The sequence below is a fragment of the Oncorhynchus kisutch genome, linkage group LG17 (assembly GCF_002021735.2).
Source record: "Oncorhynchus kisutch isolate 150728-3 linkage group LG17, Okis_V2, whole genome shotgun sequence".
In the NCBI taxonomy this organism is placed as follows: Eukaryota; Metazoa; Chordata; class Actinopteri; order Salmoniformes; family Salmonidae; genus Oncorhynchus; species Oncorhynchus kisutch.
In genome coordinates, this window is record NC_034190.2 from 47,258,506 (window position 1) to 47,283,864 (window position 25,359).

The 25,359-nt window shown below is 44.1% G+C and overlaps 1 protein-coding gene across 2 annotated transcripts in view; it reads right to left on the minus strand.

Annotated features, from left to right (window-relative positions):
- Position 1: 1 nt before the first annotated feature.
- The window catches only part of LOC109907776 (ataxin-1-like), a 35,402-nt gene continuing 10,044 nt past the window's right edge, over positions 2 to 25,359 (minus strand). The window contains exons 1-3 of one of the 2 annotated variants that reach the window (XM_020505975.2): positions 7,017 to 7,518; positions 1,997 to 3,745; positions 2 to 1,735 (exon numbers count right to left, since the gene is read on the minus strand). In XM_020505975.2, coding sequence (XP_020361564.2) covers positions 1,307 to 1,735; positions 1,997 to 3,604 — 2,037 coding nt within the window. In that variant the 5' untranslated portion in view covers positions 3,605 to 3,745; positions 7,017 to 7,518 and the 3' untranslated portion in view covers positions 2 to 1,306. Of the gene's footprint in view, positions 1,736 to 1,996; positions 3,746 to 7,016; positions 7,519 to 25,359 lie in introns of those variants that run through there. The other variant, XM_031793953.1, reaches the window with a different exon arrangement.

Genomic DNA, 25,359 nt, shown 5'->3' on the forward strand with positions numbered 1-25,359 from the left:
ATAAATTCATAAAGCTTATTTTAATTTTTATAATTTCTAGCGAACATCATATAACAGACTCACAATTTCAAAAATATACAATTTTTATAGTTTTAACATTTACAAAGGAAAAAAAAACAACAGGTCAGGTTTTTTTTGTTTTTGAAAAACAAACAAACTAAAAAAAGTTGAAAAAACTAAAGTGAAAGAGTGTGCTGAATCAGAAAAGATACCCGTATCTGAGTTTTAAAATACTTTCAATCGTTTTTTTCCCTGCGCTCAAACATATACAGTACATGGAGAAAAGAAAGGGGAACAGAAGGGGTACAGAGTACAGTACAGAGGGGTCAAGTTTGTGTTCACAAAGCATCCTGTTCCAACCTGTTATTAGCACCATTACTCTCCCGCCGATCCATCTTTTACATTTTTATTTTTTTTATGGAAAAACACTCTCGGGGTCAAGGCGAAGCGACACAGACCCACCTGTGTGGGAGAGGATTGTCTGTTACGCAATTTTCATTAGTGCTTTTCCTTTTGCTGAGATAATGTTAAGAACATATCGGAGGGCAATACCTTGGCGAACAAGAGATTAACATGACCCCCCCCCCCCCCCCCCCCCCCCCCCGGTAACGAGAATAGTAAAAAGGCGAAGAGTAGCTGATACATTCATTTACCTTGCCTGCCCAGACCCACTGACCGATGGACTGACTGACTGACTGACAGTCAAACTTCGTATCAGAAGAAGCGAGAAAATCTAAAACTGAGAACGCATTACGAAAGTGACAATCAGAGAGGTTGCATTAAATCGGTTTAGCATATTTATAGAACATCTGTAATGTAATATATAGTCATATATTTATATATATATATATCTCTCTCTCTCTCTGCGATAGACATCTTCAATAGAGCTTGCTTCCATAACCCTGATTGAAAACCGATACCCTGCAGAAAACACTGTCAGTAAGTAGACGTGTGGGACAACCATAACAAAAACAGTGTCTCACTCAACGTCTGTTCTCTGGGAGTCCTCAGACAGCTACCCCTGTCAGAGGTGTGCTAAGTGGAGAGAGGGGAAAGAGGGATGAAGAAAGAGGGGTATAGGCTCATACTTTGGGCAGCAGTGTGGACACAAGTAAAGTTGCATTTCTTTGTCCTTCCCTGCAACCCTGCCTTGTGGTCTCTCTACTGTGTGGCCATGTGTGTGCTCTAGAGACAAGGAGGGTGTGTTTGTGCTTGCATGTGTGTGTTTCAGTGTGTGTGTGTGTGCGTGTGTAAGCTCTACTGCCGCTTCCTATGCTTGGAGCCGTGAGGTAAATTGGTGGTCTTGTCAGTACCCGGTAGCTTCAGTAGTTCCAGTAGGGGGTAGGAGGTCGGGGGCGGACCATCGCCTCTTCCGTGAGCGTGGCTGCTCCTGGGTGGGAGGGTCTGCGGGGGGCAGAGGAAGAGGAGGAGGGGCGAGAGCAGGGGAGGGATGAGAAAGAGGAGGAGGAGGGGGAGGAGGGGGCATGTCTTCCCTGTGTGAGCTGGCGCCGGCCCTGGCCCGAGTGTGTGTGCGGTGGCCCCGCGGGGCTGTGCGTGTGTGTGAGTGTGTGTGTGTGCGAGGTGAGTGTGAGGGGGTGAGGGCCAGGCAGATGTCTCCCTCGCTGAGTTGACGGCAGGATAGGCCGTAGAGCTGGGAGGTTCTCTGGGGACAGCAGGAAGACCAGCCGCGGTCCCGCACGAAGAACGGGTACTCCACCAGAACTGTTAGTAACTCCTACACAGACAGAACAACAACAACATATTCACAACAGTGCTGGGGATATACATCATTTTATACTAAGGAGATTAAATTTAAATTATGATTTGAAAAATCCTTGTTGTAAGCAAATTTGTCATATGTTAACATGTGTGAGTGATTGGAGAGGATTGCAAACGTTTGCTTATGTAGTGAATGACCAGTGCCTTTATTATAATATATTGTCTAGAAGTGACTCAGATAGAGAATAGAAATCTAGAAGATAGATGAGCCACTGACCTGAGTGTTGCGGTCTGTGAGGAGGACCTGCAGGTGGTTGAAGCCGTGTGTGTCGCTGGGGGCGATGAGCAGAATGGTGCAGGTGCTCAGGTGGAACTCCGGGGAGGTGTTGGCACTCCTTAGGAAGTCCTCCGTCCTCAGCTCCTCCACACGCTTTAGACGGCCCCCCACCAGCTCAATCAGAGATCCCTTGGCAAAATGAGGTAGGAGTGCTGGGGGGTTGTGGTGGTGGTGGGGGGCAGGGGGTGAGATGGCCGTGAGGGGAAGGAGGGGGGAGGCGTGGGGACGTGAGTACTGCCGCCCAGGGGAAAGGTCTCCGCTGTCTTTGTCTCTGTCTCGTTCACTGTCTCTCTCCCGGTTGTCTCTGTCTTGTTCGCGTTTTCTCTCTCTGTCTTGTTCTCGTCGTCTGTCTCGTTCTCTGTCTCGCTCTCGTTCCCTCTCTCTGTCGCTCTCTGTGACGTGGCTGTTGGGCTGCCCCTGAGGCGAGTGCTGTGAGTTCCTCATGGTGTGCAGGCCGTACTGAGGGCTGCCTGAGGGGCTGTACAGGGGGAAAGGCTGAGCCTGGGGGTGGCTGGACTGTAGGGCAGAGTACATCGACCCCAGGGAGTAGTAAATCTGGGCCTTAGCCGGAGAGCTCCCCAGGGGGTCCAGAATCTCCCCTCTCCCTGCCCTGGGGTCTGCCCGATGGGGTTGGGGCCTGCTAGGGATCAGGGTGAGGGTCCCAGGCTTTGGCGTCCCACGGGGATCCCTGTCCTGCAGAGAGGAATGTGAGTCAGGGCCCTCCGGAGGTGGCGCTCGGGAATCTTGGAAAATCGCAACCGTCTGAGAACGTCCCATGGGATCCTCCTGGTGTCTCCGCCGCCCGTTGGCATGGGAACCGTGGAGGCTGCCACCCAGCCTGGCCCTGCCACTGGGTTCGTTCCCGTACTCTCCTGAGGGTGGCGCTACCCTGGAGGCAGAGGCAGTCCTGCTGTCCGGGCCGTCCAGCCCGTTGGGCCTCTTGCCCAGGTATCTGTGTCTGCCTTCAGTCATGGAGGTGTCAGGACGGTAGAGGGGGGGCTGGCTGAACAGGTGGGAGGGGGAGAAGAGAGAGGAGCTATAGTCCCTTCGTTCTGTGTTGAAATAGGACCACATCTCTCTGGAGTCAGCAGGGAAGGGGCTCTTGAAGGAGGAAGAGGATGAGCAGGGTGGAAGGGGAAGGGGGATTTCACCTCGGAGCCACCTGGAGTGATGGGGGAGTGGGGAAGGGAGAAGATCATCCCTCCAGGAGGGTGAGCCTGACCCCCTCCTCTCTCCTACCTGGCCTGGGAGGAAGGGTAGAGGGACAGAGGGGGTGTAAGGCAGGTGCCATGGCAGGGGGAGGGGGATACCAGGGGGAGGGAGGGGAGGTGGGGGAGAGGGTAGCAGACTGTGGGGGTTTGTCAGAGCCTCGTCGCTGTTCTCCCTGCACCCCTCATCTCTCCCTGAGCTGCCGGCGGGCCGGGTCCTGAGGGGCGAGGCGGGCGGTTTAAACTCGTCCAGGAGGGTGCGCTGGTCAACCGAGCCCTGCCGGGATTCCCTCTTCTTGGGGGGGAGGCACTCTTTGCCGCGGTCGGGGCTGGGATTCATGGGTGAGCGCCAGCGGCGGCGGGCGGGGGCGGCTAGGTTACATGGGACTCACGGGAAAACGAGGGCCGCAGAGAGAGGGGAGGGCCTCGACACGACATCACTGTCAGATCACTGACACCCTAGTCCTGAACAACCTATCACCTACACAGAGAGACAGGGGAGGAGGGGAGAGGAGGGAGACAAAGGGAGGTAGCCGAGAGAAAGAGAGATTGAGTGAAGTGTGAACATCTCAGAGTGAAATGTGGACAGTCTGTCAGGCCTAGCTGTCAAGAATTGTTAGGACTAAGCAGTCAGTCAGCTCTGATACCCACAGACATGCAAACACCAGACACAGATTGAGGCAGAGTGATCTACTGTGGAAATAGACAGAGAATGTTTATCTCGCCTGTGCAACATTGTAATCATGGGTACTCAAGTACTATTTGAAAAGGTCCGGTCACACAAATTTCCTTGGTGGCAAGGTCCAAATGGATATTGTAATTTACTGTCAAAGAAAACAAACCCCCCCACTTTACAACCCATACGACTCCAAACTGTTCATACTGGTCACACTCCTCTTGTTGGCAGAGAGACACTCTTTGAAGTTTTAAAGCAACTTTCCTGCAATTTGACATATTTTGCCATTGGGCAGAGAGAAAATGTCGCAGTTTTTGAGCTCATTTACCATAGTTTATGTGTGTTCATATTATACCAGGGGTCAAAGCCCGTGTGAGTTCAATTTTTTTATTAGTCAGGACCCGTGGCCCGTATCAACCCCGTTCTGGGTCAATTTACTGAATTGAGCCCTGGAGTCTCTGAGGTCAACAGAACTTCAGAAAATCAACCCCCAAACCCAATGAAACGTCAAGCTCACGAACTCTGGCTCAACACATCCAGCTCAAGGGTGTCGTAGTTGCTACACATAATACATAAGTTGCTGGTAATGTGGTGAAAAACTCTCCAATTGACTGGTCTCGTTCAAGAAGCACATGAACTCCCACAAGTGCTCTAAAAATACGGCATACATTGTGCGAACAGTGCAGTTCCGAGGCAGTGCGGTATAGCTGCATAAACATACATGCTGTACACACTCCCGGCAGGATACCTTTCATCTCTCTCTCTCTCTGAGGATTAAATATGGAGATATGGTTTCATACTATTCTCATGAACCGCCTCCCTCACACCCCTGAGGGTTGTTCCTCAATGTCCTATTTACTACTGCACGTACACACAGACACACACACATACACACACACGCACACACATGCATATATGAATGAAAAAACGCGGGGAAGCACGGAAACACACACACACCCCTCAGGCAGCTATGACTCTATCTCACTCCCCCAGCGATGGACAGAGCTGGTCGCCATCCATCCTAAACTGAGAGGAACACTGTTGATATCGCCGCGGGAGGTGGTGTGTGTATCTTTGTGTGTGTGTGTGTGTTGACGTGAGAGTATAATTTGCTTCAGTGTAAGTATCAGAGCTGAGCAGCCCTGCTTGGTTCAGTGTGGAGCGCGTGGGAGTTCCGTTAATTCTTCTCCAAATGTTCTAAATGAGCTGCTTTGATGTGATGGCTCCACTTAGCACAGCTGTTCCTGCCGCCACCGTTGCTGCCACCGCCGCACGCCGCCCGCCGCCCGCCAGTCCTCCCCGTCACTCAGCGCTCGGCTCGTCCGCACGCCTGTCTGCCCCGACTGAACCCTGCCTACTCTCCCCGTCTCGCTACGCCAAGCTGTCGCCATGGAAACTGAGTCCACATAGGGAAGACAGGTTACATTGGGATACTCTCTCCGGGGAGAGCCGGGGAAACTGTCGCTCGTCACCTACTCAAAGTTCCACAAGAAAACACACTCTAAAAGGGGGTTGGAGCAGATTGAAGTGGAGTGGAGTGTTCAGCTGTCTCAGTTGAAAGGCTGCTGCTTTGTTCAGTGTCAATCAATCACTCCATATGGACGAAAGAGAAACTACACCAGGCATTGACTTAAGTGTTGAGGGGGTGGTTGGACAGTCTGGGATATACTGCAGGTTTAAATTGAGTAGAATTACTGGGAATTGAACAGATTTTTTTTTGACAAGCACAACAGACTTCCGTGGAAAATCAGAGCAGATTTCTCAGGTGAAGCAACAGCATTTTGTGACAATGCCACTTTGCAATTTAGCCCTTACATGTATTGATGTAGATTAAACAGGGTAGAGATAATGCTAACATACTGAAAGAACTAAGGTATCCATGGAAATCCAACATGCAGGGGCAACAGGCGAGATGTTTCACCCTGGAATGTCCTGAAATGCCTTAGGACTTATTCCATCTCACCAGTTGCTCACTTCAACAAAGTTTCATAAATCAATCCTCCCCTGAGACCAATGCAATTGTGAACTGTGAAATGGTATGTAGAGAATATTGTTGATGGACTGCTAGATATCAAAGTGTATCAGGAAGAAAATATGACTGCTCTCTGCTGTAGTACAGTGTTGGTTTGCTGGACAAATACACTCTCGGGGGCATGGTTGCAGTGAACAGTGTTCCGCTAAATAACCCGGTAATACACATCTGCCAGCTAATCCCATCAACTGGAGCCACAAGGAGTAAAGAGGCCAAGTCAAATTAGCTCCAATGTACCTGTCAGGCTTCCATCCCATAGCAAGCAGCATGACAAGGGAATCATTTGGGATGATTCTGATGCTCTCTGAGGAGAACCTTTGCAGATTCACTCTAAAGCTAAAGAAAAACTCCCTCACCTCCCACACAGTAGAGCTGATAAGGCACACACACACACACACACACACACACACACACAGACACGCACACACACACGCACAGCAACACACACAGCCTTATCTCATAGCAGTGTGGTTGGATTCAAATAAACTTAAACAAATATCAACATGCTCTGATGTCATTGAGAAATGTAGGACTTTCAAAAGATACATTTTGAAATATTGGAAAGAATGCCTGAAATTCCTCTCATTCTCTCCTGCTTTCCATCACGCTTCTCCCTCTCCTCTTCACAGTAAATAAAAGCATTGTTGTATTAGTAGTGCCCTGTATGACAGTAAGACAGTCCCTCCATTCAGCATCTGACCACAGGGAGGACCCAGAATGACTCACAGCCATTCTACCTCCGCCGTCGAAAACTAGATCAACAGGTGCGACCACGCCGACATAAGATATACTCTATCTCCACCTCCACTCTGAAACAACATCTGTATGAAAATCAAAGTCAACCCATTTGAATCCTTATCACAGATCTGATGTAAAAAATAAAAAAGAGAGAGTAAAGCATTAACTACAAGGGTCAATTTGCTATGCAGCAACAAGTAGTCAAATCCATGTACAGCTAAACAACATTTAGACATAAAAAGAGCGGTTGAGAACACAAGACAACAGATGGGTTGATGGAGTTGCTTGTGATGTACAGTAACTGACCTTAGAGTGGGCTGTTGACCAGAGTGTTGTCCAGGTGTTGGTGGTCATACATGCTGCAGCCCTCCTGGGTTAAGAACCTCCAGGGGGGTCAGGCGCCTCTCCACAGGCTGCTTCCTACTTTACCTCTACAGCGCCAATAGAAACACCAACAACAGCTACCAGTCACACGATGCCACAGAGCTCCGTATAAGTGAAAAATAGCACCAGCAAGACCACTGAGAAGCTGCGAGCTTCTGTGTGTCAGTGTGTGTATGTGCGTGAGCGTCTAACTGAGACTGTGTGTTTGTGTGTGTGTGTGTAGGGCTGAGGAAATGAGTAATATCTAGCAGTGAGAAACATGTCTGCTATGCATCGCACCACATAAGCAGACCAGTTGCTGCTACCGCCCACTCGCCTTACTCACTGCGAAAGGGGTGGACACACAAAGATGTACACAAACACACACACACACACACACGCACGTATGCACATGCGTACGCACTACGATCCTCTTTCTCACACTTCTACACAAGTGTGTCTTGTCTTCAATAAGCAAGAGGGAAGAGAGAGGCAGAGAGATAGTTGATGAGTGTGTTGATGAGAGACAATTGAGGGAAATGGGGGGGGGAGGGGGGGGTCTCATCCCACACACACTCTCAGACCCAGGCTTCAGCTGCTGCTTCTGACTCAAAGCTAGACCTCACATCTCTCTCTGCCACACACACACACACACACACACACACACACACACACACACACACACACACACACACACACACACACACACACACACACACACTGCCGAAGGAGTGCATTGGAACACAACCCGTGAGAGGCTGATGATGTAGTATTGTGTAAAGGAGCTGCTGAACCATTGTGATGACTGAGATCAATGATGAAGCCCATTTAGTGTGCGGGTTGAAAAAGCAGCAATTGAACAGTGTGGAGACCCTTACAAAAAAATACACATAAAAAAAACTGTGAGACAAGTGGTTTTCGGACATATGTATGAACAAATCACGTGTGAAAAATGTGTCACGTGAAAAAAATAAGAGGAAAAAAAATCACGAGTCAGACACATGGTTTTTGGTAATATGAACTTTCACATGAATTTACATTTTTCACATGACTCAGATACATGGTTAAATTTAACATATAGCATTCTGTTCCACATTTTTAAGCAGCAGGATTCGATCCCAGGTCTCCCACAGGAGAAGACAATGTCTTGACCATTTGACCGACCCGGTGTTTCTCTTCCAATGTATACTTATTATCAATACTGACTGTTCAATTAGAAATAGGGCTGACCAACGTTAAAAAAAACATAATAATAGCAGAATTTTTACATAAAGCACCTCACAAGAATATTGACGGCTTGAAATTTTCCAAAGTAACATTCATGTTAACATACATTTTTTTGTAGCAAACACATTCACACATTTTCAAATAGATTAAAATCGGTTTTAATAATAATTAATGATTACATTTGTAAAGTGCTTTTCAGTATACAAGAATCATCTCAAAGTGCACAAAATACTGTAGTAAATAGAAAAATAGTTTAAAAAATATATATATATCTAACCGTATCATGAAAGCAACAATCAAAGTCTAGGAGGAAGTGTAGGCCAGTCGATAAAGCTAGCTAGCTACTTAGCTTGGCTACACTCATGTCAATGGAAAAACTCATTTGTTTTTCATTTGGTAAAAACAATTCAATTTTACATCAAAATGACCAAAAAACTCAACACAGTTTAAACATGTTATCTCTAGATTTTGAAAATGTAACCATTTCCCCACAAAAGGACATTATTACAGCACCACCATTATCTTGGCAAAGGACAAATGCTCACTAACAGGGATGTAAATACATTTGTGCACAAAATGTGAGAGCAATAAGCTTTTTGCCTGTGTGGAAAATGTCTGGGATCTTTTATTTCAGCTCATGAAACATGGGACAAGCACTTTATATTTTGCGTTTATATTTTTGTTCAGTATAAATACTGTTCGTCTGGAACTTCATGAAATGGGTTTCCATGGCCGAGCAGCCTCACACAAGCATAAGATCCCCATGCACAATGCAAAGCGTCGGCTGGAGTGATGTAAAGCTTGCCGTCATTTGACTCTGAAGCAGTGGAAACATTCTCTGCAGTGATGAATCACGCTTCACCATTTGACAGTCCGACGGACGAATCTGGGTTTGATGGATGCTACTGTAGAAGAACGCTTCCTGCCCGAATGCATAGTGCCAACTGTAAAATTAGGTGGAGTAGGAATCATTTTCTGGGGCTGTTTCTCGTGGTTTGGGCTAGGCCCATAAGTTCCAGTGAAGGGAACTCTTAACACTACAGCACAGAATGACATTCTAGATGATTCTGTGCTTCCAACTTTGTGGCAACAGTTTGGGGAAGGCCCTTTCTAGTTTCAGCGTGACAATGCCCCCGTGCACAAAGTGAGGTCCATACAGAAATGGTTTGTCGAGATCAGTGTGAAACACCTTGACTGGCCTGCACAAATCCCTGACCTCAACCACATCGAACACCAATGGGATGAATTGGAACACCGACTGCGAGGCAGGCCTAATTGCCCAACATCAGTGCCTGACCTCACTAATGCTCTTGTGGGTGAATGGAAGCAAGTACCCATAGCAATATTCCAACATCTAGTTGAATGCCCATTATTTTAGAATGAGATCTTCGACAAGCAGGTGTTCACATACTTTTGGTCATGTATTGTATAATTCCCCCGGTGTACCAATGCATAGATTGCGCTTTCATACTGCTACAGTGCTATTCTTGATTTTATAATATTTTTACATTTGAGCTGTTTGGCACTTGACTGCATTGTTAGTAGCTAGTAACATAAGCTTTTTCTGCATTGTTATAACGCCTGATAAACTGTGTACGTGACCAATTTGATTGGATTTGATTTGATTTGATTTGACATGTAAAATTTCAAATTAGATTTTCACATGTGAAAATGCAATTCCACATGTTGGCCATTTGGTCTAATGGTCAAGACGTTGGCTTCTCAAGAGTGAGACCCAGGTTCTTATCCCGGCAGTTACAAAACCACATGTGAAATGTATAATATCATGTGAAAAGTTCAGAAACCACATGTCTGACTGAAAAATGTACATGTGAGAAATCCATGTACAAATTCACACGTGATCCTGAAAATGTGTTTTTCAGCAGGACAATGAATGACTAAGAAGGAGAGGGATAGAGTGCTGCAACAGATGACCTGGCCTCCACAATCACCCGACCTCAACCCAATTGAGATGGTTTGGGATGAGTACGACCACAGAGTGAAGAAAAAGCAGCCAACAAGTGCTCAGCATATGTGGGAACTCCTTCAAGACTGTTGGAAAATCATTCTAGGTGAAGCTGGTTGAGAGAATGCCAAAGCTGCCATCAAGGCAAAGAGTCACTACTAAGAATCTAAAATCTAAAATATATTTAGATTTGTTTAACACTTTTTTGGTTACTACATGATTCCATATGTGTTATTTCATAGTTTTGATGTCTTTACTATTATTCTACAATGTAGACAATATTAAACACAAGGAAAAAACCATGGAATGAGTAGGTTTATCCAAACATTTGACTGGTACTCTATGTGTCTGAAAACCACATTTTTTCATGTTTCTTTTTTGTAAGGGCACACACAGATGTAAGGACTGGGGAAAACCCATCCTGCAACATGTAAAGTGGAGTTATGCACAGAATCTAATCGAAAATGTGAAGATCATACAAAACGTTTGGGCAGCTACAACAATTCACTGATGCTGTGGAGTAGAGGATACATGAGAACTTTCACAATCTGTTAAATGTTATTTTCATAATTCACTTTGACAAAATATGAACCAATAGCAGCAAACCCATTACGTCAATATGCTACTATAGTTATATATAGTATTGTTATGTTTCTCTTGTTTCATATGAAAAATGTAATAACATTTTCTAATAACCAATAAATAAATAACCCAAGTGTACAACAAGAAGCAAGTGTACTTTTTGGGGGGAATTATTGAATAAATCTGTTTAGGAATAAGGACTTTTCCAGACCATTGTTATTTTTGTTATTTATTTATGAATGTATTTATTGGTACTAAATAAACTATGAACTGAAATGATGAACTGAAATTCTGAGAGATTTTAGATATCTTAGGGCAAATACAATATTACTTCAAATGGATTCTTATTTCTTTGCATATTTAACGTTTGATATTTGTTGAAAATGACTATATAGGTGACAAAGTAAAAAATGATCTATTTCACTATTTTCAATCAATTCATAAATGAAATAGAATTCAAATAAATAACCCATGTAAATGGATTACATTATGCCTCTGTTAATTGCTAGGCATGTTTATGTCTTTGTGCATGCAAAAGAAAACGCTTTATTCCACCACGGTTATTCATTGGAATCCAATGGCAATTTCTCAAAGAAATGTGCTTTTCTCTTGTAATTTAAATGCAATGCAATCCAATGCGCTGTGTCTATAGGAAGGGTTTATACTGTGGCTTAGGGAGAAGGAAGAAGTAGCGACTGTTTATATTTTAGCCACAAACTCTAATATAACAATAACTAGAACTGTTCCCCCTATTATTCTTTCGCTTCTTCTTCTTCTTCTTCTTCTTCTTCTTCTACTTCTACTACTACTACTACTACTACAGCTACTACTACTACAGTAATACTACTACTACTAATACCACTCCTGTCAATTAAAATAACTTTAATTACTTGAACTACCAATATTATCCCAACATCTATGTATGTGTAATAAAATAAAATACAATCCAAATTCTTAATCTCATTTCCATACACTATGAACATCTATTTCCATGTATGCTTGATAAAGTTCCAGTGATCAGCAGTGTGTAAATATAGAAGCAGCAGTTCAGTCATAGCGAAAGGGGAACAGAGAGCGAGCACAAGACTGATCAAAGTGTTTGTCATTACAAGTCGATGGAGAAATGACTGTACAAATTGGGCAATGGTTGCTCTATGCCATTTCTTTCCATATTGAGTGCATATAATTGAGTTATGCACAGTTGAGTGCATGTAATGCATTTCTTACACTATAGTGTAAATGACAATCAAGGGGAACTTGACTTTGTGCTTACTCCCCTGGTCACAAATCAGACACACACAATCTCATACTCTCTCTCACACACACACAACTCCACCTAACCGTGCAGAACACACACACACACACACACATACACACACACACACACACACACACACACACACACACACACACACACACACACACACACACACACACACACACACACACACACACATTGAGAATGAGGGCCGCACCCTGCTTATAGTTTGACCTTTGACCTGACCTTTTTGTAGGCTATTTGTTAGTCAACTTCTCTATAATAATATATGTATACGTAATATATGTAATAAGATACATGCAGGTTCTCTTCTGTCATTACCTTTTGCATTAGAAGACTAAATAAACCCTGGCTCACCAGAATAATGTCATAAATCGATAGAATCTAGTTGACATTGGTAAAGTTATCTCAGCTTCTCTCGTGCAGCAAAGACATTTAGGGACCGGGGAGAAAATGCAATTACTCTAAAAGAAACTGGAAAGATTTTCTATGCAAAATGTTATGGCATCAGTTTGATCGGTTTAAGGACATTAATAGCTGTTAAAACTACCCAACATGTTTTTAATAAGATTTCAGTTTGACCTGGATGCATATTTTATGTGGTTGAAATACTGTTAGCTTTTTTTTGACACTGATTAAGATAACACCGCCGCTTTTTACAGACGGTCCCTAAGAGCACATTCATTCTGGTAAGACGTTGAATGCAACACATTTCTCCAATCCTGTTCCTGAGTCAAAATGTACATTTGCTGTATGATTTTAGTTCGGCACCAGTTAATACCAGGCTATGTGAGAGGTTCTAGACTGACAGTCAGTGTCCAGAGTTCAGCTAGGCTACTATACCAGTACTGTTCCCTTGACGTGCCATTCCCCCGTCTTGTGATTGCCACGCTTGTATAGCGCACCACAACCATCACAACATATCCTGCAGTGCTCTCATCCTCTTTCAGCACTTCACCAAAGCTTTCCCGCCCTTTAGACTACCGCTCTGGCCCTCGCTATTTATTTTCAACTCTCACTTTGGCAGCTTTTCCTCTTACTGAATTCAACTCCAACATTGTCCTTTTTTAAAAACCTTTTCTGCCCAAGTTCCCAAATGAATTTGGCCATTGCCGCGCTACATTTAGGCCTCACAGCTTAGGCTGCGCACTAATGGCAGATAAAGATGATTAAAGATAAAAAATCGAAATGTAGGCTATGAACTGTACACCGAATGACACATTCATGGGTTTGAATGCATTGCTTTCTCTTTATTCAACCTGCCCACCATCCACTCACCCTTAATCCAATATTTCACGACTCTAAACCCACCCCACGGGTATAACCGCAGTGACTGCGGGTCATGAGTCAACCTGCACATCACTAACACACACACAAACACACACAATCCAATGGAAAACATCATGTTCTGTCCATCATGAATGACATGACTCACAAAGGTGTTATTCCACTCTAACTGTCAGTCAGACATCGAGTTCTGAGACCGGCAAGGAAGGTCAAATGACTCAACCCAAACCAAATGGGTCAATGGGCTTTTTTAAAACTAGTTTGAATGAGAATGCTGTTTTGTATTGTTCTCCCTGATGAGTTGCAGGTATCTGGTGTCTGATCACGTTTCAGCCCAGAGTAGGGATGCAGCAGAAATATCTTGCTGAATGTAACAGAGCTCTCCATCCGTAGAGGAGAGGAGGGGCGGAGTCAGAGAGAAGAGAGAGGAGAGGATAGAGGGAATGCAGACTGCATTTGGGTCCTTTGACTAAGTATGTGAAGGTGGATGTGAATGTGATTATGTCTGTGCATGTGTGTGAGAGAGTACTACTCCCTCCCTGTGTGTGGTGGCTTACTCTGCAGGGTGCCTGAGGTAATCCTGAGAGTGGCCAGGGTGATATGGGAGATAGCTGGTTGGGCTACAGGCCAGGTCAGCCTTCGAGGTCCTGACCCATTCTCAAACAGGATGAGCCAGCACAGCCTGATCGCCGCTGAGGCTGATCCCCTCAGGAGTTACTATTAACATACACACACACACACACACACACACACACACACACACACACACACACACACACACACACACACACACACACACACACACACACACACACACACACACACACACACACACACACACACACACACACACACACACACACACACACACACACACACACACACACACACACACACACAGTCAGAAACACCTTTACACACATGTATGTACTGTTTAAACACATGCTCAAAGATGCATGAATCCACACAAACACACTTTCATAATCTAGGCCTATAGGGACAGAGGCAGGCACACAGTGGATCAGTACAATTGCGCAAATGTGTGCTAAGAGACACAGCATAGTGCTCATAGAGAGTGTGAGAAGGGAGACAGAGAGAGAGTGAGAAAGGAAGAGGGATGAGGCAGAGAGTGGGGGGGAAGATGGAAGGAGACGTATAGTGTCATGAGAGAGAGAGAGAGAGAGAGAGAGAGAGAGAGAGAGAGAGAGAGAGAGAGAGAGTAAGGGCTGTAACGTATAGTCTCGCTAACTACTGTGAATCTTCATTGGTACAGCCTAAAGCAGGCTTAGAACAGTTCTGGGAGAAAATCCCCCTGTGTAGTGGTTCAGGCCGTCAGCCCCGGGGGTATAAATAGGGCAGCTATGGCTCCTTAAGCTGGCTTTTACACAGTATCAGTTAAAAATATGACTTGGCTAATTACATCCAGGTCAGCCACTCAGCAGAGTGGGAAATGGGAACCTACTCTTCTCCTCCGAACTCTCCTCTTCCTTTACTGGGGCGGCAGGTGCCTAGTGGTTAGAGTGTTGGGCCAGTAACTGAAAGGTTGCTAGATTGAATCCCCGAGCTGACAAGGTACAAATCGTTCTGCCCCTGAACAAGGCAGTTAACCCACTGTTCCTAGGCCGTAATTGAAAATAAGAATTTGTTCTTAACTGACTTGCCTAGTTAAATAAAGGTAAAATAAAAAAATGAAAATTCCTCACCCTCTGTATGGAGAGTACTACAGCAGACCTCCTTTCTCTCTCTCTCTCTCTCTCTCTCTCTCTCTCTCTCTCTCTCTCTCTCTCCCTCTCTCTTTCTCGCAGACACAACACACAGAGTTTTGTATGACTAACCTTGTGGGGACACACAATTTAGTCCCATTCAAAATCCTAATTTCCATAACCACTAGCCATAAACCTAAACCTAACCCTAAAACAAACCATAGAAACCCCCCTTGTGGGGACTATTCCATTTGTTCCGTTTCAGCCATTATTATGAGCCATCCTCCCCTCAGTAGCTTCTACTTGAGTTATTCTACAAAAAAACTCTCTGCTGACATTTTAGCATGGGGGCGTTGTTCTTTTCCTTCATTGACATTTAGCTGTCATCCGATGGAGTTTTATTTGATCAGATTTCCACCCCCTAACAGTCATACCATGCTGTATCAGAAGTATAGCAAACCATGAAGTGGGCTTTGGGCTTTGATGGGGTTGCATTGCATTGCATGCAACAACACATACACACACACACACAAACATGCACACCCACTGTTTATCACCCATCCTCAATGATACATGTAAATAACATATAGCATCATATCCTGCCCCTATGCTCCTGTGACTGGTTGAATTGTTGTCATATTTGTGTCATGGACGGGGGCCGTCCTCAGGGGTGAATGCTTAGTCCCCTCCTGTAGTCCCTGTTCACACATGACTGCCTGATCACTGACGACGATGAGACAGCCTACAGGGAGGAGGTCAGAGACCTGACAGTGTGCTGCCAGGACAACAATCTCTTCCTCAAAGTGAGCAAGAGAAAGGAGATGATCGTGGACTACAGGAAAAGGAGGGCCGAGTATGCCCCCACTCACATCGCTGAGTTCCTTGGTGTCCATATCACAAAGGACCTATCATGGTCCAAACACACCAAGACAGTCGTAAAGAGGGCATGGGTCCTCAGATACTCAAAAAGTTCTACAGCTGCACCATCGAGACAATCCTGACTGTTTGCATAGCCGCTTGGTATAGCAACTGCTCGGCATCCGACAGCAAGCCACTATAGAGGGTAGTGACTACAGCCCAGTACATCACTGGGGCCGAGTTTCCTGCCATCCAGGACCTCTATACCAGGTGATGTCAGAGGAAGGCCCAAAGACTCCAGCCGCCCAAGTCATAGACGGTTCTCTCTGCTACCGCATGCCAAGCGGCACTGGAGCTCCATGTCTAAGACAAACAGGCTCCTGAACAGCTTCTACCCCCAAGGAATAAGACTGCTGAACAGTTATCAAATGACTACCCAGACTACTTGCATTGACCCCATTATTTCATTCATATTTTTTTTACTTTTACACTAACTCTCTTTGCACAGGCTCGATGTGCACTCACTGAGCTCTAACAACACACTCACACATACTACACTGACACTCCAACACACACACACACACACACACACACACACACACACACACACACACACACACACACACACACACACACACACACACACACACACACACACACACACACACACACACACACACACACATTCCTTCACACTCTTCACATACGCTGCTGCTGCTCTCTGTTTATTATCTATGCATAATCACTTTAACCCTACCAACATGTACATATTACCTCAATGACCTCGACTAACCTGTACCCCTGCACATTGACTTGGTACCGATACCCCTTGTGCATAGCTTTGTTATTGTTATTTTATCGTGTCACTATTATTCCTTTAGTTTCTTAAGCAGATTTTTTCAACTTTTTTAAAACTCTGCATTCTTGGTTAAGGACTCGTAAGTAAGTATTTCACGTTAAGGTCTACACCTGTTTAATTCGGCGACGAATAACATTTGATTCGATGTTAATTGAGATGCATTACTCATGCAAATAACCGCATCACCACAGGATAGTATCCAGAGATGCTCATTATTTGCACTTAGGCCTATAGGCTATGAGTTCCATGTCAAACTGTACCAGCACCCTCTAGCAAGCTGTAACCCCCCATGCGGTTCTGTGACACACGCAAACAGCAGTCAAATCCGACTAGATTAGCCAAGCTCAGAGCACCTGGTGTGAGCAGAACTCCTGCGCTATGAGATCAGTGACCCGTTTACCAGGGAGACAGAAAGAGGGAGGGTGAGAGTAGAAGAGGTGGGTAGAAAGAGAGGGAGAGGGAGGAAGGGACATGAATGGTTGCTGGTGAGAGGGAGAGGGAGAAGAGGGAGGAAGGTAGGGAGATATATAAAGAGAAAGAGTGGGAAGAGAGGAAGGAAAAGGGAAGTGATAGAGCCAGAGAGAGGGGACAAAGAAAGAGAGAGAGAGATAGAAAGAGAGAGAGAGAGAGAGAGAGAGAGAGAGACAGACTTCTGGCCAGGGATGATCAGTGTTTTCTCCAAATAGCTATGGTAACAAACTGTCAGTAACAGTCAAACATACCGTATGGTTCTGTCTATCACCATGGAGACAAGAGCCCGAGAAGAGCCCATCATCACCAAGGTTACAGCAGTTCAGGAACAGAGAGTGTAATGTCTTGATTTCCGTAGTCACCTGGAATAGCAGCAATTATCTGGAGCAGTCAGGTGTGCTGTGGTCAGTGTTACACACTAACACATTGACAGCTATATCAGGAGATGGGGTGATACTGTACACTGTGATTACTCAAACACATATACACATCCACCTACATCCACCACATTACATAATATATACATCTCCTCGTTCTCTTGAACCATTACATAATATACATATTTAATATGGGACCTATATTACAAATGTCAATCACCTTTGACACCCAGTCAAAGTTTGATTAAACCAAAACACAAAGTAACTTCTATGGTGTTGTTTTAGCAGAGCCAACTAGAACCCTCTCGGAAATGTTAAAAGACCTTGATAAAGAAAGTTCATGTAAAGTACATAAGCCCAGATGATACACTCAGGCCACATCTCTGTCTCTCTCTGTCTTTCTGTCTCTCCGTCTCTCTCAGTCTCTCTGTCACTCTCTCTCTCTCTCTCTCTCTGTCTCTCTCTCATGTTCTCTCTCTCCATCTCTCTCTGTCGCTCTCTCTCTCTCTCTGTCTCTCTCTCGCGTTCTCTCTCTCCATCTCTCTCTGTCGCTCTCTCTCTCTCTGTCTCTCTCTCACTCTGTCTCTCTCTCGTGTTCTCTCTCTCCATCTCTCTCTGTCGCTCTCTCTCTCTCTGTCTCTCTCTCTCTCTCTCTGTCTCTCTCTCGCGTTCTCTCTCTCCATCTCTCTCTGTCGCTCTCTCTCTCTGTCTCTCTCTCTCTCTGTCTCTCTCTCGCGTTCTCTCTCTCCATCTCTCTCTGTCGCTCTCTCTCTCTGTCTCTCTCTCGCGTTCTCTCTCTCCATCTCTCTCTGTCTCTGTCTCTCTCTGTCTCTGTCTCTCTCTCTCTCTTGTGCGTTTTATACCGAGTCAAAATTCCGCCAACTTTCCAATACCGTCTTCTTTTTACCTGCTTTCTAAACTGTTATACATCTGACAGGTGAAGCGGGAAACAATCCCTGTACTTTAAATTCAATGAACAGATTTATAGTATTATGTTTAAAAATGATGTTAATTATGTTTAAGTTTCTTTGTGATTGTCACGGTGTTCCTCCTCTTCTTCCGAAGAGGAGAGGCGAAAAGGAGAGTCGGACCAAAATGCGGCGTGGTAAGTGTCCATGGTAAATCTTTAATAAAGAAAGTACTGACACTGCATACAAAACAATAAACAAATGACGACCGTGAAGCTACAACATAGACAATCACCCACAAACAAACAGTGCAACCCAGGCTACCTAAGTATGATTCTCAATCAGAGACAACTAATGACACCTGCCTCTGATTGAGAACTATACTAGGCCGAAACATAGAAATGCCCCAAAACATAGAAAAACAAACATAGACTGCCCACCCAACTCACGCCCTGACCATACTAAATAAATACAAAACAAAGGAAATAAAGGTCAGAACGTGACAGTGATGGTGTATATTCAATAGATTTATTAAAATATATGCCCACCCACATCTGCACACCCCTACTCCCACCTGCACAACTGGATGTAGAAAAAGGCGTATGCTAGCAAGACATACAAATTTAAAAAATGCAAGACTGAATGAAAGGGGGTCATCTTGACAGTTTTTTCTTCTTCGGGTAACATACTCTCAATTATGTCTGAAATAGCTACCTCCCTCCCTCTCTCTCTCTCTCTCTCTCTCTCTCTCTCTCTCTCGTACCTGTGTGTATACGTACTGTGTGTGAGCATGCGCATGATTTCTGCATGATTTTCATTGTGTGTGTGTTGTCTCTCTATGTGAGGAGAAAGGGAATCAGCAGGGCCTCACCAGTGGATGTGGTGTGGGAGTATGGTAGGAGGCAGAGGTGAGAGGTCAGGACCCCTGCTATAGACTCAGCATGGCGGAGGAGGCCAACATTGCTGTAGTCTTGTCTCCTGTCTGAGTCATATGTCTTACGCTGACTGTTGTTATCGCACACATGTACGGGCACACCTGTAGCTGTTTGGAGCTAAGGATAGAACTTGGGGAGGTGAAGCTGATCCTGGATTTGTGCCAATGAGTGAGCCGTCAGCTCAGGTCCAGGAAACTGAGGGAAACTGTAGTGTAGTTGTGTGTTGCAGTGCTGTGCGGCCCCCACTATCACTTTAATGCCCTGTTGAACACTGAATGTGATTATCCTCTCCCAGGGTTTAGAAAAGGACCCATACAGAACTAGGGAGACTCACATTCACACACGCTGATGCAAAAAACACTAATTGACGCAAACACACACACGCACATGCATGATTTACACACATATGCACGCACGCACGCACACACACACACACACACAAAAATAACAACGTCGGAGTTGAATTAAATAACGTAAAAAAATGAAGAGTTGAAAAATGTATAGAAGGAAGGGCCAGAAAAGTGAAGATTTGGTGAAGTGGCAGAATTAACCATTTCTTGCAGTAAAAGAAAACATCAGATGTATATTTTGACTCAGGAACAGGAGTGGAGAAATATGATTTATTTATTTCAGCTTTCTTGAAAAAATGAATGTGCGGTTAAGGACCGTCTGTAAAGCTGCTATCTTTACCAGCATTAAAGCTGATAGTATTTCAACCGCATATAATATGCATCCAAAACGAACTGTATCAAAAACATGTTTATCGTTTTAGCAGCTTTTCATTTCCTTAAAACCTGTCAAACTGATGTCATCAGAAAATGTTGCACAGAAAATCTTTCCCGTAGTTTTTTTTGATTGCGTTTTCTCCCCGGTCCCTAAACCTCTTCGCTGAGATAAGCAGAGATGAAAGAGGAAAAAGAAAACACACTCAACCAATGTCAACTAGATTGAAGCGTTCATTCTATCAATTTATTCCATTATTCTGGTGAGAAAGGGTTTAATTAGTCTTCTAGGGCAACAAGAAATGGTCGAAGAAAAGCTTCATGTAAGTTGACTAACAAATATCCTGCCAAAATGTCAGATAATATAAGTAGAAACACAGACCTGTCAAAATATCACCACCATCTCTGACTGTACAGCGCATGTTCTATATTTGCGGGTTAGGGTCAGGTGTGGGGCTCAGCTTTTCACCTTAGTAAGTAAACATAAACAGCTGACCCGCGCATCACTAAACACACACGCACACACACACGCACACACGCACACACAAACATAGAAACCAGTTCTCCTGCCCTGTATTTTCACCTGCGTTTGGTGTGAAAGGGTGTAATGGGAGTCCTTTAGCTCTTCCCTTTTCCCTACATCCATCTCTGCCCATCTCTCTCTACATTTGTGTCTCTCTCCACCTCTCTACCCATCTCTCTCCCTCTTACTTTCTCTCTCTTGCTCTTTCTGCTTGAGTGTGCTCCCTAACAACTGGAGAAAGAGAGATATTGAGAGTGCTGGAGTGTAATGACTGTCAACTCAGGGGGCAGGAGGTGTGTCTGTGTTGTTTCCTTTATGTCTGCATGTGAATGTGTAACTTTTACCTGCATATATGTGTGTGTGTGTGTGTGTATGTATTTATGAAGCAGTGTGCGGGTGTGTGTGTATTAATCAACGTGCGTGTGCGTGTGCGTATACTATTAATGTAGGTGGAGAGGCATGGCAGGGTGTGAAGGAGCCCTGTGATAATGACAGGCATTATGTAACATGCAGATTGCATAAGGCAGATGGGTATTTTAGGCCCACATATTGAGGATTTATAAGTAATTTTGCAGTGGGTGTACTGTATGTATGCCTGTGTGTACATTTGTGCAGAGAGAATGAATGTGAAAGATTTACCAAGAAAAACTTCCAAAAGGACTAAATCGAGGCAGAAAGGAGTCGGAGCACTCAACACAAAAAGCAGAGATTGGTTTATTTTTGCTCACTTTAATCCATTGTACAGAGACGTAATGTGTTTGAGTGTGTATGTGTTTTTTGGTTACTGTATATGAGAGCCAATGGGCATACCACACGCACAGTACTGTAAGTTCACTGTGAAAGGGGATGTATGTACTGTATGTATGCATATCTGTTTTTGTTTGAGGTCTAAGGTCCTAATCCCTATAAATTTGACCTCAGAGAGCTGTGTCCAGCAGAGTTTTGCTGACATGTCACCACACACACACACACACGCAAGGACAGGGTTGGGGAGTAACGGATTACATATCATCCATTACATATAAGGGATTACAAAGAAACAGTAACTATAATCCGTTATATTACCTGCAAAAATATTATAATCAGATTACAGATACTTTTGAAAAACTAGATGATTACTTTCAGAATGACTTTTAAAATCAGAAAGGATGCTTGCGGAAAATAATTTTTGACACTCTGTTTTTGAGCGAGTCTATGCGAGTCTGACCACAAATCAGAGACCACTATGATGACACACCAAATGTGTTTGAAGGATAGCGGGAAAAGGGCAAGATTTTTTGATGTTGTAGTCTACAGTCCAAGCTATGCTCTTCCAATGGTGCGACTGCTGTCGGCATCCAAAGATGATCCAACTAGAATAAACACTTGGCGGTAAGGAGGACAGCAGATTGTGGTTGTTGTGGATGTGTATTTGAAACCAGTGGACAGCCAGTGAAAAATGCACTCTTGCAACAGCTGCATAGTACGGATCCCAGCATATTGAATAAAAGGGGGGCTTTGATAGCTCAATCTAATTCATGCTTATTCAAATAATATATCCATATGCCTAATGAACACATGCTCAGAGTCGTACACTTTTGATAGACTTAAAGGGGCAATCTGTAGTTGCTACATCCATTTTTATATGTACAGTACACGGTACCAGTCAAAAGTTTGGACACACCTACTCATTCTAGGGTTTTTCTTTATTTTCTTTCCACAGTGTAGAATAATAGTGATGACATAAAAACTATGAAATAACACATATGGAATCATGTAGTAACCAAACATGTGTGAAACAAATGTATTTTATATTTGAGATTCTTCAAAGTAGCCAAACTTTGAATTGATGACAGATTTGTATGCTTTTGGCATTCTCTCAACCAGCTTCATGAGATTCACCTGGAATCTCATTCACCTGGATTCACCTGGAATGGATTTCAATTAACAGGTGTGCCTTGTTAAAGGTTATTTGGTGGAATTTCTTTCCATCTTAATGCATTTGAGACAATCAGTTATGTTGTAACATGGTACAGTAGGGGTAGTATACAGAAGATAGCCCTATTTGGTAAAAGACCAAGTCCATATTATGGCAAGAAGAGCTCAAATAAACAAAGAGAAATGAGAGCCCATCATTACTTTAAGACACGAACGTCAGTCAATTCTGAACATTTCAAGAAGTTTGAAAGAGTCTTCACGTGCAGCCACAAAAACCATCAAGCGCTATGATTAAACTGGCTCTCATGAGGACCAGGAAAGGAAAGGTAGACCCAGAGTTACCTCTGCTGCAGAGGATATGTTCATTAGAGTTACCAGCCTCAGAAATTGCAGCCCAAAAATATGCTTCACAAAGTTCAAGTAACAGACACATCTCAACATTAACTGTTCAGAGAAGAGGGCGTGAATCAGGCCTTCATGATCAAATTGCTGCAAAGAAACAAGTAGTAAAGGACACCAATACAAATAGACTAGCTTGGGCCGAGAAACACGAGCAATGGACATTAGACCGGTGGAAATCTGTCCGTTGGTCTGATGATTCCAAATTTGAGATTTTTGGTTCCAACCGATGCGGAGTAGGTGAATGGATGATTTCCGCATGTATGGTTCCCACCGTGAAGCATGGAGGAGAAGGTGTGATGGTGTGGGGTAATTTGCTTGTGACACTGTCCGTGATTTATTTAGAATTCAAGGCACACTTAACCAGCATAGCATACACCATCCCATCTGGTTTGTGCCTGGTGGGACTTGTATTACATTTTTTTACTTTTATTTTTATTTCACCTTAATTTAACTAGGTAGGCCAGTTGAGAACAAGTTCTCATTTACAACTGCAACCTGGCCAAGATAAAGTAAAGCAGTGCGACAACAACAACACAGAGTTACACATGGGATAAGCAAACGTACAGTCAATAACACAATAGGAAAATCTATGTACAGTGTGTGCAAATGTAGTAAGATTAGGGGGGTAAGGCAATAAATAGGCCATGGTGTCAAAATAATTACATTTGAGCAATTAACACTGGGGTGATAGATGTGCAGATGATGATGTGCATGTAGAGATACTGTGGAGCAAAAGAGTAAAAAAAAAAAAAAGCAATATGGGGATGAGGTAGTTGGGTGTGCTATTTACAGATGGGCTGTGTATAGGTACAGTGATCGATAAGCTGCTTTGACAGCTGATGCTTAAAGTTAGTGAGGGAGATATAAGTCTCCAGATTCCGTGATTTTTTGCAATTCATTCCAGTCATTGGCAGCAGAGAACTGGAAGAAAAAGCGGCCAAAGGAGGTGTTGGCTTTGGGGATGACCAGTGAAAAACCTTTCCGGTTACTAGTCCAACGCTCTAACCAGTAGGCTACCCTGCCGCCCGGTGAGAGTGTTTCCTAGTCTCAGTGCAGTGGGCAGCAGCTTCTTCATGGACTTTACAGTGTCCCAAAACCTTTTGGAATTAGTGCCACAGGATGCAAATTTCTGTTTGAAAAAGCTAGCCTTAGCTTTCCTAACTTTCTGTGTGTATTGGTTCCTCACTTCCCTGAAAAGTTTAATATCACGGGGGCTGTTCGATGCTAATGCAGTACGCCACAGGATGTTTTTGTGCTGGTCAAGGGCAGTCATGTCTGGAGTTAAACAAGGACTATATCTGTTCTTAGTTCTACATTGTTTGAATGGAAAATTCTTATTTAACCTTTTGAAACTAGGAGGCACTATTTTCATTCTTGGAAAAATAACGTTCCCCAAAGTAAACGGGCTATTTTGTCAGGACAAGATGCTAGAATATGTATATAATTGACAGCTTAGGATAGAAAACACTCTAAAGTTTCCAAAACTGTAAAAATATTGTCTGTGAGTATAACAGAACTGATATTGCAGGTGAAAGCCTGAGGAAAATCCAATCAGGAAGGGACTCTTATTTAGAAACCTCTGCCTTCCTATGTGTCCCTATTGAGCAGTGAATGGGATATTCACTGATTTCTGGGCATGGTAGAATAGATTCAGGGCATAATGTACAGACAAGGGTATGGTAGGATGTGAGTACAGTGGGGGTAAGCCCAGGCATTGAGTGACAATGAGGGAGCTTGCATCTCTGGAGACACCAGTTAAGCCAGGTGAGGTCTCCCCATGTGTGGTTTGTGTGACAAAAGAGCTATCTAAAGCATGTTGAGCTGGAGTAGGGGCAGTAATAACTAACCCGAAACAGCAGACGTCATGTTGACATTAGAGAGAGGAATGACTATCATTTGTTTTTCAATAGGACAATGACCTAACACAACTCCATGATGTGTAAGGGCTATTTGACCAAGAAGGAGAGTGACGGAGTGCTGCATCAGATGACCTGGCCTCCACAATCACCCTACCTCAACCCAAATGAAATGGTTTGGGATTAGTTGGACCGCAGTGAAGGAAAAGCAGCCAAAAAGTGCTCAGCATATGTGAGTACTCCTTCAAGACTCTTGGAAAAGCATTCCAGGTGAAGCTCGTTGAGAGAATGCCAAGATTATGCAAACCTGTCATCAAGGCAAAGGGCAGCTACATTGAAGAATCTAAAATCCAAAATATATTTGGATTTCTTTAACTCTTTTTTGGTTACTACATGATTCCATTTGTGTTATTT